The following is a 15875-nucleotide window of genomic DNA, read 5'->3' on the forward strand; positions in this document are numbered from 1 at the left end:
AATCCAGGTTTTGCAGCTATGCTTCTGAAGCTTTTTAAATTATATAATTTGAAAGTTATACTGAATTTTTTTTTGTATACCAAGGCTAGCAATAGCACAAAAAATACTATCAAGGGGAAAAAAATATCAGATTTCATAATATTTGACAAAAAAAAGCTCCATGTGAGGCTGTGAATGCAAAGTGAGCAAAGACTGAAGGCTGATTTTCTGTATTCTATCTATTGCATAACCACAACATCCCAACTTGTCCCCCTCAGAGCCACCATTCTGTGTCCAAGGTGTGTTCTGTCGAGCAGATATTGAGATCATGGGAGGTCAGGAATGATAACTACTTCAGCTGCATGGACTTGGCTTAAAATATTTAGGAGGCCTCCAAGGTTTTCAGAGAAATTTTTAAGGCAGAATCAAGACAAACCATGTTTCTTGTAAGTAATCAAAGCTTTACAGAACAAAATTCAAATAATTTTTGATTAGGCATCTTTAAGGTTTCCTTTTAAAGATTTAAAACCTGCCTTGCAGGCTATTTCTATCATGGCATGGGAAATTTGGACTCAGTAAGACTAGTAATTAATGACTGTCTTTTTATACAGTTGAAATTATACATACTAGCTGTACTGAAAATTAAAAGTAGCCGATAGATTTCTACAAATATTACTCATGTTGTTGCATCACAGATAAAGAATGGAAAATGTCTCAAACAAAACCGGTTTTATTGAAATAGCTTTTTTTATAGCCTACTAAGAAATACAAAGATTATCTCCATGTGAACTCTCTTTTAAATTCAAAACAGAGAATAGAGGCCCTGGATTTTTCCCTCAGTCTTTCCAACCTGTATTCTAGTACAGTATTATTTTGAAACAAAGCATGTGTAACATGTTAAAGCTACTTAAAATCCATTTTAGTTCAGTCCTGTTCTCTAATTAGAATGGATCCTTTTTTATTTTCTATTCCTAAGTGCCAAGGTGCTGACATGTGCTTAGATTAAGTTCATGATGAGTCCTTGCTATTTTCAGCTCACGTATGTATAGCATTTACTTTAGCATTCAGTGCCTTTCTGACAATCTTCTATCCTGAATTCTGGTGTGCTCTCAGAGTTGCTCGTTTTCCCATCTTGCAGTAAGACTGTCTAAAAGCTCCTCCAGACTCTAACTTTGTGGCATAGAAATTGTCTGTAGAGATGAGAGATGAGCTGCACTGGTTAGATTTTCGTGCTATCTTCGCACGCTTATTCTGTTTTGCAGTCAAGTTTTAGGCACCTGTCGACTGATCCCAACTGCCCAAGTGAACGATATCTCCTCTACAGAGAATGGGCTCATCCTAAAAACATTTTCAAACTGCAACCCCTGGATTTCATCAGGTTGGTGTAACTGGCATTGGACTAATGCAGGGAGAATGAGAAGTCTACATAATAGGTCTGGTTTTGTGGAAGTCAAAGAGACACAGGTCGGTTCTGAGGGAAGATACATACACCCAGATCAGCTCATGCACAGGAGCATAATTTGAGATTGGTTTCATGATAAGCTGATTTATGAAAAGGCAACCACTTAAAATTTTTCTTTGCAAGGCATGATCTTTTCTTTTTTTCCTGTTTTCCCCCCATTTCTATCCTTTTACAAATGCACGCAATACTACTGCAATCCCAAAGTTGAAACCAGAGGACTATTACAATATGGATTGGCATAAAATGTGTGAAATGAAGAGCCATTTGAAACAGAAATGCAAATTTACCTACATTTCAGAAAAAAAAACAAACCCACACCTTTCTCCTCCACAGGAAATACTATGGAGAGAAAATTGGCATCTACTTTGCTTGGCTGGGCTTTTACACAAATATGTTGACTGTGGCTGCGGTTGTAGGAGTTGGCTGTTTTCTATATGGATGCCTGAAAAAGGACAACTGCACATGGAGGTATCTGATCAGGCCTGGTTTAATGTCACGTACAATTTTGATCAGTCCTGTACACAGAGGGACAGTACAGGGTTTGCAAGACACTGCTTAATGAAGGAGGCAAAATTAAAGGGCCCAAGAGCAACTGCTATGGTGTATTTGAAGGCAAAGGCATAAAATATTAGATAAATAATGGATATCCATGGACTATTACAGTGATAGATGTCCAGAAGTTTGCTATTTCATAATGTTATTCATATTTTGCATGAGGTTCACCATACCTAGTGTAGAAACACAAAGAAAAGAGTATTAATCAGAAGTCAATGCAAATTGCCATAATACATCATTTTCACTGTGGTAATCCTTACACTAGATACCCAAAGACTTAAAAAATTTCTTTCCTTTAATTTGGGAAAATATAAGAAGACCAACAGCACAGGGGCCTTCAGCTGCTTAGGATACCTTGGAAGGCAAGGCATAGCCATGACATCAGAACACAACAAAACTCAATTATGGCCAAATGACCCAGGGAAAAAAAAAATAATGGCATTGTGTCAAAGGACCATCCAGTTGTATAACCCATCCTGGAAGGGTCTTCACATTCCATGCTGAAGAGCTAGTCCACAGCTCCACTCCTGTGCCCAATTTATACCCATTTAGCTTTTTGCCAGAATTATAATTCAGTTAAACAGCTCAGCTCCCTCCCTGGTGTTTACCCCCATGATGTACAGGTAGGAAGTAATTACGTTACCTTCCAGCCTCCCCCATGCTGGGTTAGTATGTGTGAGATGGTGGCTCCTTTGCCATCTCTTAGGAGACAGATCTGCAAACCCGTGAGTCCTTGCGCCAGCTCCCCTCTGCGCAATTTCCAATCTGTTCCTGTTTGGAAGACCACAGGAACTAGGAACTTTGGGCTCTGCAGCTATTCCTTGTTCTGCCAGGCTGTGCTGGTCTTCCTTCTCCCTTCAGACTTGCTACAATAGCATGTGTGAGCATGCAGCTGTGGGTTTCCTACTGAAGACAGTGAGGTCTTTTAGGAGTTGTTTTATTTTTAGTGTGGGCAGTTTTGAGAATTACCACCATGTACAAGGGATGGAAATTATTTTCCTCATGTGTCATCCATTTTTGAGATGAGGACTATGAATGGAAATGGGGATATGTTGCCAGGCAAGGGGTGGAATTCTTGAGTGCAGATCACTAGGAAATTATTCCTTAATTCCCTGAGATTATTGCACTGTCTTCATGTGTGAAAAAGGACTAAAGAATTTAGTGTTGGTGAGTGACTGACTAGTTTTGTTTCTAGCCAAGAAGTATGTGACCCCAACATAGGAGGTAGTATCATAATGTGCCCTCAGTGTGATAAAGAATGTACCTACTGGAACCTCACCATCACTTGTGAATCATCCAAGGTAACTACATTAACAGCTTGTAGACACACTTTTGAACTTTAGCTGCACTTTCTCTACTACTGCATATAAAACAATGTTCGGCCTCCATTAGCGTTCTGCAGAACTGCTAAAGATGTGCAAATAGTTGTTCCTCTTGATACAGTGACTCAACTTCAAAAAGTAAAACCAACAACATTAATTGCTCCAATTTGATCTAAGATTAAAAATTTAGTCTCTTTTATTTCACATTACTGCCGATATTTGATAGGAGAATAAAATGTTATTTCAATTGAAAATTGGTTTCATTTGGGGGTACTTCTTTTTGAGGGAAGGAAAGATTCAGTTAAAGCCTTGATTCAGTAACTCTGAATCAATTTTTCCAAGGAAACATTTAAAGCTTGTTTTGACATTTCTAATTTCTGCCTCCTCCCTGCATGCAGAAGTTATCTGGATCTATGCCTTGAATTTGATCTATGTTGCCAAGGAGAAGATGGGTACAAGGAGAGGCTGGTGGCTATGACAGAAGCTGTCACACAGCCATGTCCTGTTGTCTGCTCTTTATTCCTGTCAAAAGGAACCTCACTTTCTTTCCCCATTACCTTGTCTCACTAAGCTAATGTTAGGCTTTCATTATTCCCCTCCATAGATTCAGTCCCAAAACTGCAATTTTTCAGCTATTCAGCAAAAATATTTTGCCCGACTTTAATGTGTTGCATATCAGCACGCTTACATGGTAAAAGAAAGAAGATTGCAGGGAAAAGGCTATAATGGAAAAAAAAAAAAAAGGGAGATAGTGACCACAGAGGTATTTCATCAGAGTGTGGTTTTACTAACTAACTTATTTGTTGTCCTGCTTATGAGAACCAGATGTGCCCATGGCCTTAGTGGCTGTACTAACAATCTATAATTCTATCCTGAGTTCCCAGACCAGAAGCACTGTTCTTAGTAAGCAACAGATGGAAGGAAGTTTGATAGCCCACCATTTTACTATCCCTCATAATGCATATATGGTTCTTTTTGTTTAATTCTGAACTTTGCATTTAATTTCCTCGATTTACTGGACAGTGGTGTGCATGGACAGAAATTGAGGAAGCACTATCCACATTGGTTGTTTATGACACAAAAACTGAAAATCAACATTTTCAGTAAGCATCTTCTGAGTTCTGTTCTGTGTTGATGTAGAAGAATAAAAATGGTCGGTTATATTTTAAGACTTTTTTTTCTTTTCCACTTTTCCAGAAACTCTGTATATTTGATAGCTATGGAACACTGGTATTTGCAGTATTTATGGGAATATGGGGTAAGTCAATTTCAGCAACTGTGGTTTGTTATCTAATTTTGGCCAAGCCTCCAGCATCAGCCAAGAAAACATGGATAAATTTGCACTGACTTAATTTGCTAGCATTTAGGAATTCACTGGAAAGTAGTTCCATAGAAAACAAGCACATTCACAGGAACTCACCATAAGCAAACAAAAAATTGTAGCCTTAAAAATTAGTCTTCGGTATCTGTTCTGTTTTGATGACTTGAAGAAAAGTCTGAGGAAGGTGGTTAAGACTGCCACATGTTCATCCAGCAGGAGCCAGCCACATGCTTAAGTATATCTGTCAGAGGAGCTGGGGTTTTTTCCCAAAGACTTATGGAGATGCTTGTGCTATTAACAGCTATGTAACTGCACAATGTAATTTAAAAATAGTAATTTGTTATTTTTCCCAGGAATTTTTTCCTTCTGTCTTTATTTAAGAAGCTGATTGTAAAAAGTGTGGTAGGTTACAAGCACTCGGTGTATCTTTTAGCAGAGAAAATGTATATGAAACTAGGATGTTTCCCACACGTGAAAACACTTGGTGCTATATTCAAGGGATTAGGCAAGGTTTATTTTCCTAAAACCAATTTATTTTATTCATATTAGCAGCTTTGTTAATTGGCTTTTATTGCAGTGTCTTATCCAGTAATTATGGAAGTTCCATGTAAGGTCTGCATACAGGTGCTATAGAGAATGTATCTCATGTAATATTTTGAATTCATATACAGGCTGACAAGAATGCAAAATTTGCTTTCTTTGTAAAACATACTGTATTTTTATTTCCCTATGATGATCTAAAGTGCTTCAAAATAACTCTTGCTTTAAAGAAATGTAAGATGAAATGTATAACTTCAAAAAGAAGGTTTTTTTTCCAAAACATATGCTGAAGTCGAAATACCAGCAGAGAATTCCCTGAATTAAAAGTTATTAGAAGTTTGATACTAATGTAATCTTCTCCCATCAGGTCAAGAGTTAATTTATTGGCAATTTGGTTTCTAATTAAAATTGTGCTTCCTGTTTTGAAGAATGGTTCCAGGAGAAATAATTACAAAGTTAAGCTTCATGGTTATAGAGATGGCTGCAAGGTCTATTAGTATTCTTGTTGTAAGTCCACTATATAAAGAGGTGAATTATATTACAGAAATTCAAACAAAATTGTACTGAATCCAAATGACCTCTGGTCCTGGTGTAATTCCAGCTGTAATTTTCATCTTGCTCTATTATTTTTTTAGACCCCCTTGTCCAAAACAATTAGAATGAATACTAGATTCATAGACATATTATTGCATCATTATCATCAATACACTTCTAATAAGTGCATATTTTCTTGTGTGTATTCCTTCAAAAATCTTAAAGCACCATAAAACACCAGGGAATTTGGCCTCAGGAGTTAGCCCTTTTTATACATTAATTCTCCCTTTGCTGGCAAGACTAGATTGGCAAAGGTCATGAACAAGAGGCAGTTTCCTCTTCACTTGCTTCCATTACTGGATCCCCTCCACGAGGAAGGTCAGTTAAACCAAGAAATGTTCTCTAATGGAGGCACTTCTTCTCAGACCTTGGTGACACAGCTTCAGAGGCAGAATACCTGGGCCAGCCTAAAGGGTAGTGTTGAGGGACACACAAAAGGGGACACCATTCAATATGACATGAAATGACTGCTTTGATCTCCTGATTCTGAAATGTCATTTGTTTCCACTGTTGAAACAATCTTGCTTCAAAATAAAAGGAAAATGGCAAATCTAGGAGGAGCTCCTTTCCTGCTCTGAAAGACACAACACGGCTAATAGGGGGCTGGGAGAGTTGTCCCTGTGTTATGTGCCCTTCTGTCACAGCATATGAGGCTATCACCACAGAAGGATTCCCTGCACTTCTGGGCTCTCCAGCAGCAGCTGAATTTGCCGCTGGAACAAATCAGTCTGGCCTGTAGATTCCTGTGATTTGGGCTGGGCAGCAATTAAAGGTTTATGGAAGACTAATGTCTTTGCTCTGCAGGAGAAAGCAGATGAGACCCTCTGGTCCGCTGCTTGCAGTGTCCTTGCTGCTTCTAAGCATGAAGGAGTGAAGAAGTCCTTGAGAAAGCAGCCCCCGAGTAATCGGGGGAGCAAGGTTTTCTGGAGTTTTGCATTTGCAGGTGCCAAGGTCATCATAGCCCAGCCCATGGAGTTTCCTGGCTTTTAAATGTTTCAGTTTGGGATTTTTCAACCACACCTGATTTTAGGCATAACCTTTAATGTTTGGACTTGTAACTGCATGCCACTGAGGTTTCATCACTCAAAATGAGGGGCCAAACTAGCAAAAAAAAAAAAAACAAACCAATTGTAGGGTTAATTACTCCCAGACAATGAGAGCAATGAGAGTGCAGTGATTGGATACTATTCCTCCTGGAAATAGTGCTGCAGAGCCACACCACTCATTTAATCTGAGATTGCACCCTCTTCAAGAATGAAGCATCCAGGTGTGTGCCAGGGAGCATGATACTGACACCCAGCATCCTGAGCTCCTCCCAGCCTTCCCATCTGGGTTTGTCATTTTCTCTGATGCCAGATCTGCCTGCATAATGTCTTGGGACAAGGTAATGAGTTTGGCTGGATTCATGTTTAATCGTTACCGCTTAGGCATCTGTGTACCTGATCCCTCAGCACTTCCAGCTGCAGGAGCACAGTCCAGGGAAATGGCTGCCCCAGCCAGCCCATGCTGTACAAAAGAGCTTCAGTCTCTTCAGCTTTGTGCTAGCAGAGGAGAAAAGACAGCTGTTTTTAAGCAGATTTACCTGAAAAAAAACACTGTGTTTGTAGTCTGCAAATTGATAATTTGTCTACACAAAAATTGCAGTGTGAATGAGCGTTAGCTCTTCCCTCTGACAATTTTTAGCATACTGAGTTTAATTTTTCTGGAAGTCTGCACTTTCAGGAATTTTGTCTTCACCTATTCAATTTAGTTTCTTAAGTATCCCATGTTAAACTTTTTCAAAGCAGTCTGTAATACAAAATCCAAAGTGCTCATATTTTGGCCTTAGGCAGAAAGAAAATACAGAGATAAAATATATACATTCTTTAGCATGTGGTTACACTACCATTTACCTCAGGTTTCTTATATTAAAGTACATATTAATCCAAAATCATAATTGCATAAAGGAGTAGATCCAGTAGTTTTTGCCATTATATTAGCTAATAAAGGTTTTATTCCATGTCCGTGAAAAGCTGTATGGAATACTGAGCCATGTGTTACAGCCCAGAGGGGGCAAGCAGTATCCAGTACTCATGTGGTATTGCTAATTTTGTCTATCATTTGGATAGTTACTTTTTTTTTGGAGTTTTGGAAGCGACGGCAGGCTGAACTGGAGTATGAATGGGACACAGTTGAGTACTTAGAGCAAGAAGAGCAAGTTCGCCCAGAATACGAAGCTCGCTGCACTCATGTAGTGATGAATGAAATCACACAGGTAAGGAATATTTTGACAACTGGTGATGGTTAGTGCTGTAGGCAGACGCTGCTCACATGCTGTGAGCAGACACTATGAAAATGGTGAATCAGGAGGACTGGAGGTTTATAAATCAGCAGTGCCTCTAATTGATAAGTTGGCCTGAAAACATTGACTTGATAAAGTACAGATGCAGGGAGAGGGAATTGATATCTAACTGAAAGCACTTTAAAGTAGTTGCCTGTTTGAGGATATTGCGCTGCTGAGGTTCCTCTGTCTTAAATAAACAGAAGTAGGCATCATCCCCAGCTTAGAAGACTAAGTCTACTTTAGTAAATCCCCCAAGAAATTATTAATTGTTGCTGCCAGAGGCCGAGATCACAGAGCATTTGCTATCTTTACCTAGGAATGCATCAGGAAAAAAAGGTGAATAGATGGAAACAATGCATTATATATGATGCCAGGAATGTTTTTTAACCGAAGATGTTTCTGTTTGAAACACGTATCAAGAGCTATTGTTGCTAAGTGCATATGGATGAAATTATGATTAATAACAACAAACTTGCGGAGACAAGGATAAACCTCATTTCAATGACAGAGGATTCATATTTATGAGGATCTTAGTTTAGATTTCTATTTATTATACATTTGAGTAGCTTTAGCTTCGGCGGCTTACTCAAGTTCAGTTTCACTTTTTATTATTCTCTGTCAATAGATTACTCTGTCTTTTGTCTAATCATTTGCACTGCTTTCACATTCCATCCACGTTATATTAATGTTTATTAGAGGGCACTTGAACAGTTTCAAAATTAACTGCCATAGTTGAAACTATCCTATATAAGTCTTCTTTTTAATATCTTGTACTATCAAAAACCTCATCCTGTTTAAAAGCTTATGAACCTATGCCACCTGGAATATATAAAGTCATAGCTAGAAAGTTCCTTTCAGACAGTTCAAAGAGTGAAGAATATGCTAAAATATTTTATTTTGATCCTCAGAGATTCTTTAAAGACTCAGTGAATTTTCACAATACCACATTGAGGTAGTCATTTTCCTTGGGGAAGCCATCCCATTGTTTGTATGGAATACATTGAGAAATACAGAGATCAAGGACCAAAATTTTAGTGCCTGCTAAATTTAGCCATTGAAGTTTGAAATATAATGACCTTGGATGCCATGATCAGCCAAGAAGGATAGGTCCATTCAAAAGGACTATGCACCCTGTAATGGCTGGAGTTAATAAGAGCTGAGGACCCTCTACTTCTATGGAAGTAATTTTTATCTTAGAAGGGGCAGCAAAAAAGACACCTGTAATCAGGCAAGACTTCTGAAATCATGAAAAAATATTGAGTTTCCAGGAAACAAAACAAGGTACTTTTTTCCTTTTTTTCTGCCCTCAGTATAAGAGTTTAATTAGAGCACACCAAAAAAATATGAAAGAAGATTTTGTGCTTTCTTGATCTGTTTCCTAATCTTTTACAGCAAGAAGAACATGTGCCATACACTGCATGTGGGAAGTGTGTACGGATGACTTTCTGTACAAGTGCCATCTTCTTCTGGGTAAAGTTCTTCTGTTTTTCTTTCCCCTCATAAATCCACTTTTCAAGTAGCTGTCCAAAAAATTATCCTCCTGAACTGAACAAAAAATGAGAATGGAACAGGTTCAGTTGGATTTCCATCTTAGGCATAAATCAAGCCCGTAAGATATGGACCCACATGGAGAAGGTAGCTGTAGTTACCAATAGTCATTAGCATAGAGTATCACAATATCCTGCAGCTGTAGCTTGTGAGTAATGCTTGTGAAGGTGGTCCATTGGTTTTCCCCTAATTATTTTAAGACAAATGCCTTTGCTTTTAGGGGGGCGGTAAAGGGAAGACTTTGGTTTATATGCTCTCCTCCCTTCTAGTTTCTGTCTGATTTGTTCCAGCTGTGCTCTTCCATATTGTGTCTCACAGTCCATGACCTCTTTCAGGTTTTGTGTTTCACTTAACAGAGCAAAGCTGGGTGCTCTTTAATCTGCCAGTGCTGCTACTTTAATTAAAACTAAACCTTGAAAGCAGTCCAGTCAGCCATGACACAATATATAACACAATGAGCAGGCCCAAAGAGATTGCCTTGAAAAGCTCTCTGTGTTTTAGCATGCTGCAAGTCCTCATCTGTAGCACAAATAGCAGCTGGAAAAGACCTCATTCTCAGTGATAGGATGCAGATAGGAGATAGAGTGGTGTCTGGCAGTCCAGGAAAGCCTCAGCATTGACACATTTGAAACACAAAGGAAAGAATACCGATTTGCAGTTGGATTTAAATAGGCCAGACTTCATGTTGGAGAAAAGAGATTTGTTCTGGGTTTGTCACTTGTGTTACTGTGTGTGGGGTCAGGGAAGGTAGTTCATGGCAATTTGCTGAGATAGTGAAAAAAAGATACACAGCCTGTGGACCTTAAACTGAATAATAGTTAGAGAACTAGCAAGAAATAAAAGCAGGAAGAGAAGCAGAAAGAGGAGTTGGCAAGCAAGAAGGGGTACCTGGATCATTATTGCAACTCCTGCAGACTATAGGACTTGGCTTAAATTTCTTCTATTCCTTTGAGGGGTCTGTAGTCTGTAATAGCATCATGTGGAAGAGAAGGTGCAGCCCCTTCCAAAATCAGTGTAGATGTGCTAGTACATTTGCCAATCGTCCTGCCAATCGTCCAATATGAAGAGTTTTCTCCCATCACATGCCTCAAGGTGCAAGATTTGATTGCACTTCTTGTTATATTGGCTTACATCAGTAAAAACCCTTGTTATTAGTAATAAAACAGACCAACTCTTTTCTCTCCTGCAGATTTACTATGCTACATGAAAAAAATGCTTCTTTTATGGATTCTCTGTTTATTGCTTTGTATCTTATTTGATCATCCTCTTGCAATGGAATGACAGGCACAAAATTGCTTTCCTTTTGCCTATCATAAAAAATGTTTTGAACTCACTTTTGCCTAACGCTAGTGGTTGAGCATGAACATCTTTCTTGCATTCCCTTTGGCAGATCCTTTTGATTATTGCTTCAGTTGTTGGAATCATTGTCTACAGGCTCTCAGTTTTCCTGGTGTTCTCTGCAAAGTTGTCACAGCACATCAGTGGAACGGAGGCGATCCGCAAGTACCTGACTCCACAGATGGCCACGTCAGTAACCGCTTCCCTCATCAGCTTTGTTGTCATTATGATTCTCAACATCGTCTATGAAAAAGTGGCCATCCTGATCACTGACTTTGGTATGCTGCTGCTGTACCTCAGATGGAAGCATGGGGTAAAATAGATAGAAATATTAGCATTTATATGTATAGTAGGTATTACAGTAAGTGAACACTTGTACCAAATCTTTCAGAATTTTCCCACAAAATTACACAATACCGCCTAGAAATTTTCCAATATAGATTTTCTCAATATCATAGAAATATGATATTCAGCTCTCTGTAAGCCTGAAAAGGCCTTACATAGGCAGCATGAAAGATCAGTTGTTTACAGTTTTGTGCTTGTGAAACATACAAAGCAAAGAAAATTACTACAACGACCAAGCTTTATGAAAACAAATCAGTAAGGCATAACACATTCAATTATATTAGCTTTTGTTTATGGGGAAAACAGCTATTTTCTCATAAATAAGCGAACTAAGATCACCGTTCCAAAGCTGCATACCACTCTGATGTTGTTAAACAGATAAATAGTCACAAATAATATTATTCTCTATATCCAGTCCATCAACATTAAAGTAGCTATTTTACTTTAGATGCACGAAGTAGCGTGGTGTTTTCACTTAATACTGTTTCATCAGTCCAGAGGGTTACATTTGCATCTCTATCGAATCTGCTGGATTTGGATGCTTTTTCTTCCCCTGAGTTACTAGAATTTTTGCTTCTTCTCTTTCTTTATCGTCAGGGAACAAGTTATTTTCTTTTTACAACCCATACAGTTTTAGAATTATATAATTGTTACAATATACGTGGGGATTAGGTACAATCTAAACGATAATGTTCTCTGTCATATAAAGGAATACGAGGCATACAGATACTTTGCAGCTGAGGCTCTAGAACAGCTTGTAGGTTACTTGTAGGTTGGGGTTGGGGTTTTTTTAATTTATTTACTTTTCTTTCATTGCAGAACTTCCAAGAACACAGACTGATTATGAAAACAGTCTGACCACAAAGATGTTCTTGTTCCAGTTTGTCAACTACTATTCTTCATGCTTCTACATAGCCTTCTTTAAGGGTAAATTTGTAGGTCACCCCGGAAGTCCAGTTTATTGGCTAGGAAAATATCGCAATGAAGAGGTAAGAATGTAGAATGTATAATTAGTCTGGGTATTGTGCTGCAGTTAGGAGTGTATAAAGTAAAACATAATTGTACATATTTAACATTAGGGTTTAAAAGTGCCTCTAAAGGTAATTACCTCCTTACTAACCCCTAGCATAAAAGAATATGGCACAAGACCAATTTGGCTTAGAAATGTATTACACATACCCAGAAAAGTGTATTTTACCATGGTCTTACAATCTGTGACTGGGCACATAGAAAGGAGAGAATATCAGTAGAAGCATTCCTATTTAATAGCACAGAGCTGCATGACTTCACCTGGTATTTCACTCTTTCACTGGTATTCTGTTAACCCACTTTATGTGGCCTGGATTTGGCTTTTGCATACCTTACTGGAAAGGTTTGCCTGGACAGTCTTCTTCAATTGCTTTAGTAATGTTTTAATAAACAAGGAATGCATAATTTTAAATGCTTCATTCATGCCTGAAAAGTTACCCAACTACAAAATAATTTTCCTGTCTCTTCCAACATTCAGTGTGATCCAGGTGGCTGTCTCCTAGAGCTCACAACCCAGCTTGCCATCATAGTGGGAGGGAAAGCTATCTGGAACAACATTCAAGAAGTGCTTCTTCCGTAAGTTCAAACCATTAAGTAATCTGCTCTTTCATTGTTGAAAAATACTGTTTTATAGTGTTTTGCTTGATGCCTTCAGGCATTTGGTCACTGAGTTTGGTAAGTGCATATTGTATTCTGAAAGAATAAGATTTGTCCTCAGAGTGTTTTTGGGTCTGGTAGTCTGGGCTCCTGTCTCTGTTGTTTTAACTGATTTTAATTCTAATCAGAAATTCTTCCTTCCTCTGCAAATCAAACTCGAGGTGTTTCAGGTTGAATATTCAAAACTGAGGTAGTAGAAGCTATGACAATATTAAACTTAAGACTTGCTTAATATAGATTGGAATGATTTGTTGTTATACATTGGGATTTTAAAAGTCATGTATAAGTTACTATTTTAACTCATTTAGTAGGTATAAATCACTGTGATTCTGGTATATTGCCCTTTTACACTCTTATCTATGGCTTGTAAAAACGTACTTTAAGGATAAGGCAACAAAAGTTGCCTTTCTTAGGAAGTTTTGAATAATTCAGAAATAACTAAATCCATTGTTTAAACTTACAGCAGAAATGTAACAGCAGAAATGCCAATTTTTTTTCATTTACTGAACTTTTTGGTTCCTTTACCAATGTTAGTGTTCTTTTTCTCCCTGTCTGATAGTTTGGTCAAGAATCTAATTGGAAGATATTCTGCAGCTGCTAGATCAGAAAAAGTTGTTCCACGTTGGGAACATGACTACCACCTCCAACCCATTGGAAAACTTGGACTATTTTATGAGTATCTTGAAATGGGTAAGGAACAGTTTCATCTGTATTCACTACTGCTGCTGGATACAAACATGTTCTAAAGAAAATCTTCACACCAGCAATGCTTAATATGGTGGACAGAGGAGACATTAATGTTTTCTGAGACAGGTTTTGATTGAGCCATTACAGATGGTTTTACAAGCTTTTATTAAGTAGCTAAGCCTTAATCCATTTTATTACCAGGAAGCAGCATGTGATTGTACAAGGAGGAGTACTGCTGCTTCCTCACCTAATCCTGTGAGAAATGCATTCAGAAGGCAGACCCCTGTCATGTTCTGGTGCTGCATAGCAGAGCCCTGTGTCAGACTGCTCTGCTGGAGGGCTGCAGTCACCAGGACTCGCTGCTGGTAACTTGGGAGCTGGCAGGCCATGGCTGGTTTGTTGCCACCATCCATTCTGTGACAGCATTGCCAGTGTGCTTAAGGCAATACCCAGACACCAGTAAGATGATTGTTGGTTTGGGCCTTCCTGTTCAGTACGGAGACAGATACTCATGAGATTTCTGGGTCTTTGTGATAAAGATGTCAGAAAGAAACGATATTTAAATACCCAGAAGAGTTCCTCATCCTGTGTTGTGATTTGTAATATTTTCCTGTCCCTAGGACAGGACTCACCTAGAAGGTTTTTCCAGTACTGTTGTGCTACTATTTTCTCATCCAAAAGATTTTCTAGGAACCCAACTACTCTTTCTTGTTTCTCCCACCTGAATTTGGAGCATATAAGCTATACATGCCTACACTTGCTTATCTCCAGTAAATGAAAGCCTCGCCAATGCACGTAACCTCTCCCTTTCACAGTTATACAGTTTGGCTTTGTGACCCTGTTTGTGGCATCGTTCCCCCTGGCTCCTCTTCTGGCTCTTATTAACAACATGTTGGAAATCCGGCTGGATGCGTGGAAGCTGACAACCCAATTCAGGCGCATGGTTCCACAGAAGGCACAAGACATTGGCGCCTGGCAACCCATCCTGCAGGGCATAGCCATTCTGGCCGTGGTCACCAATGTAGGTACAGTGCCAACAGCTGCAAAAGATAAAATGCCTTCTCTGCAGGTGCTACATCCAAATGTGGGAATGCTCTGTGTGGCAATGCAACTGAAATGATCCTTAAGGCACATCTTCTTAAAACAAAAGCTTCTTTCTTGTGTGCTTAAAAATACCACGTGTGCTCAAAATTGCAGATCAGAATGAATTTTCTGAGAATTTGGACACTAATCTGTTCTTCAGTTGTACTTAATTTTTTTAAGTACACCACAAAGAAATTGAATTTTAAGAGAGTTTCTTAAAAATATTTAAGAAAAAAATTCTGATTAATATATTTCTAACAATGAAATTCAGACCTTTAATGTTTTTTGTATCAATTCACTAATATTTTTGTATTAATTCAATAATATTTTATTTGTAGACTGCATTGTGGGAAGAAAAATAAGCCATTGTTATTTATCACTGTGGATTATTTGATTGCTTATTCTTAAACAGGAACTAGTATGTATTAACTTATGGAAAATTCTTGCTGCTGGCCTTTTTTAAAGGAACAATGACCACTGGTTTCTTCTGCAGGCACAATAACACCTTAGACTATCCATGGGGAATAGGCTTTCTCAACAAGGTCACTGTTTTTTCCTGTTTTCAGAGAGATCCAAATATGTTATGCTAGTGGATAACTGTATTTCCTAGTCAATCCAGCTGGATCTTGTAATACCAATATGAAACTACAAGCTGAACATGTATCTTCAGATTACTTTAAAATATTGTACCTTATCACAGGGCAGAGTTACAGTGGCTTTGGTGATGTCATGTTGACTCGGCCATGTGTAGGCTTGTGTCAGGAATGTGCTCGTGCCCTGCTTTCTGCAGATGATGTCAGTGTGCAAGCAGGGCATCAGCCACTCACCTCCGTGGGGCTGTTGGCATGCAAGGGGCTCAGCTCCAGAGATTGCCACGTTCAAACAGCCCCACTGCACGTGTTGTGAGAACCTCAAAGAGATTGGTATTTATTGCTAATGAAGTGTGGGCCATAAAGGCATGTGCTTGAGCAAATGCTAGAAGCCGTTTTCCTCCTTTAAGTGTGTTTCTTTTCTCATTTGACATCCAGAAACTGATCCAAGTCATCAGTCTTTCCTTTACCAGCCCTGCCTTGATTTTACCTTAGTACACAG

At 38.6% G+C, this 15875-nt stretch overlaps 1 protein-coding gene across 4 annotated transcripts in view; it reads left to right on the top strand.

Moving 5' to 3' along the window:
* The window catches only part of ANO6 (anoctamin 6), a 79423-nt gene that overhangs the window by 54706 nt on the left and 8842 nt on the right, over nucleotides 1–15875 (top strand). For all 4 annotated transcript variants that reach the window (XM_068190052.1, XM_068190053.1, XM_068190050.1 and 1 more), the window contains 11 exons: nucleotides 1242–1357; nucleotides 1775–1909; nucleotides 3192–3297; nucleotides 4516–4576; nucleotides 7882–8027; nucleotides 9489–9566; nucleotides 11035–11260; nucleotides 12147–12316; nucleotides 12835–12932; nucleotides 13573–13703; nucleotides 14516–14721. In XM_068190052.1, the coding sequence (XP_068046153.1) occupies nucleotides 1242–1357; nucleotides 1775–1909; nucleotides 3192–3297; nucleotides 4516–4576; nucleotides 7882–8027; nucleotides 9489–9566; nucleotides 11035–11260; nucleotides 12147–12316; nucleotides 12835–12932; nucleotides 13573–13703; nucleotides 14516–14721 (1473 nt within the window). The remainder of the gene's footprint in view (nucleotides 1–1241; nucleotides 1358–1774; nucleotides 1910–3191; nucleotides 3298–4515; nucleotides 4577–7881; nucleotides 8028–9488; nucleotides 9567–11034; nucleotides 11261–12146; nucleotides 12317–12834; nucleotides 12933–13572; nucleotides 13704–14515; nucleotides 14722–15875) is intronic.

The sequence above is a fragment of the Anomalospiza imberbis genome, chromosome 5, assembly GCF_031753505.1.
Source record: "Anomalospiza imberbis isolate Cuckoo-Finch-1a 21T00152 chromosome 5, ASM3175350v1, whole genome shotgun sequence".
Classification (NCBI taxonomy): domain Eukaryota; kingdom Metazoa; phylum Chordata; class Aves; order Passeriformes; family Viduidae; genus Anomalospiza; species Anomalospiza imberbis.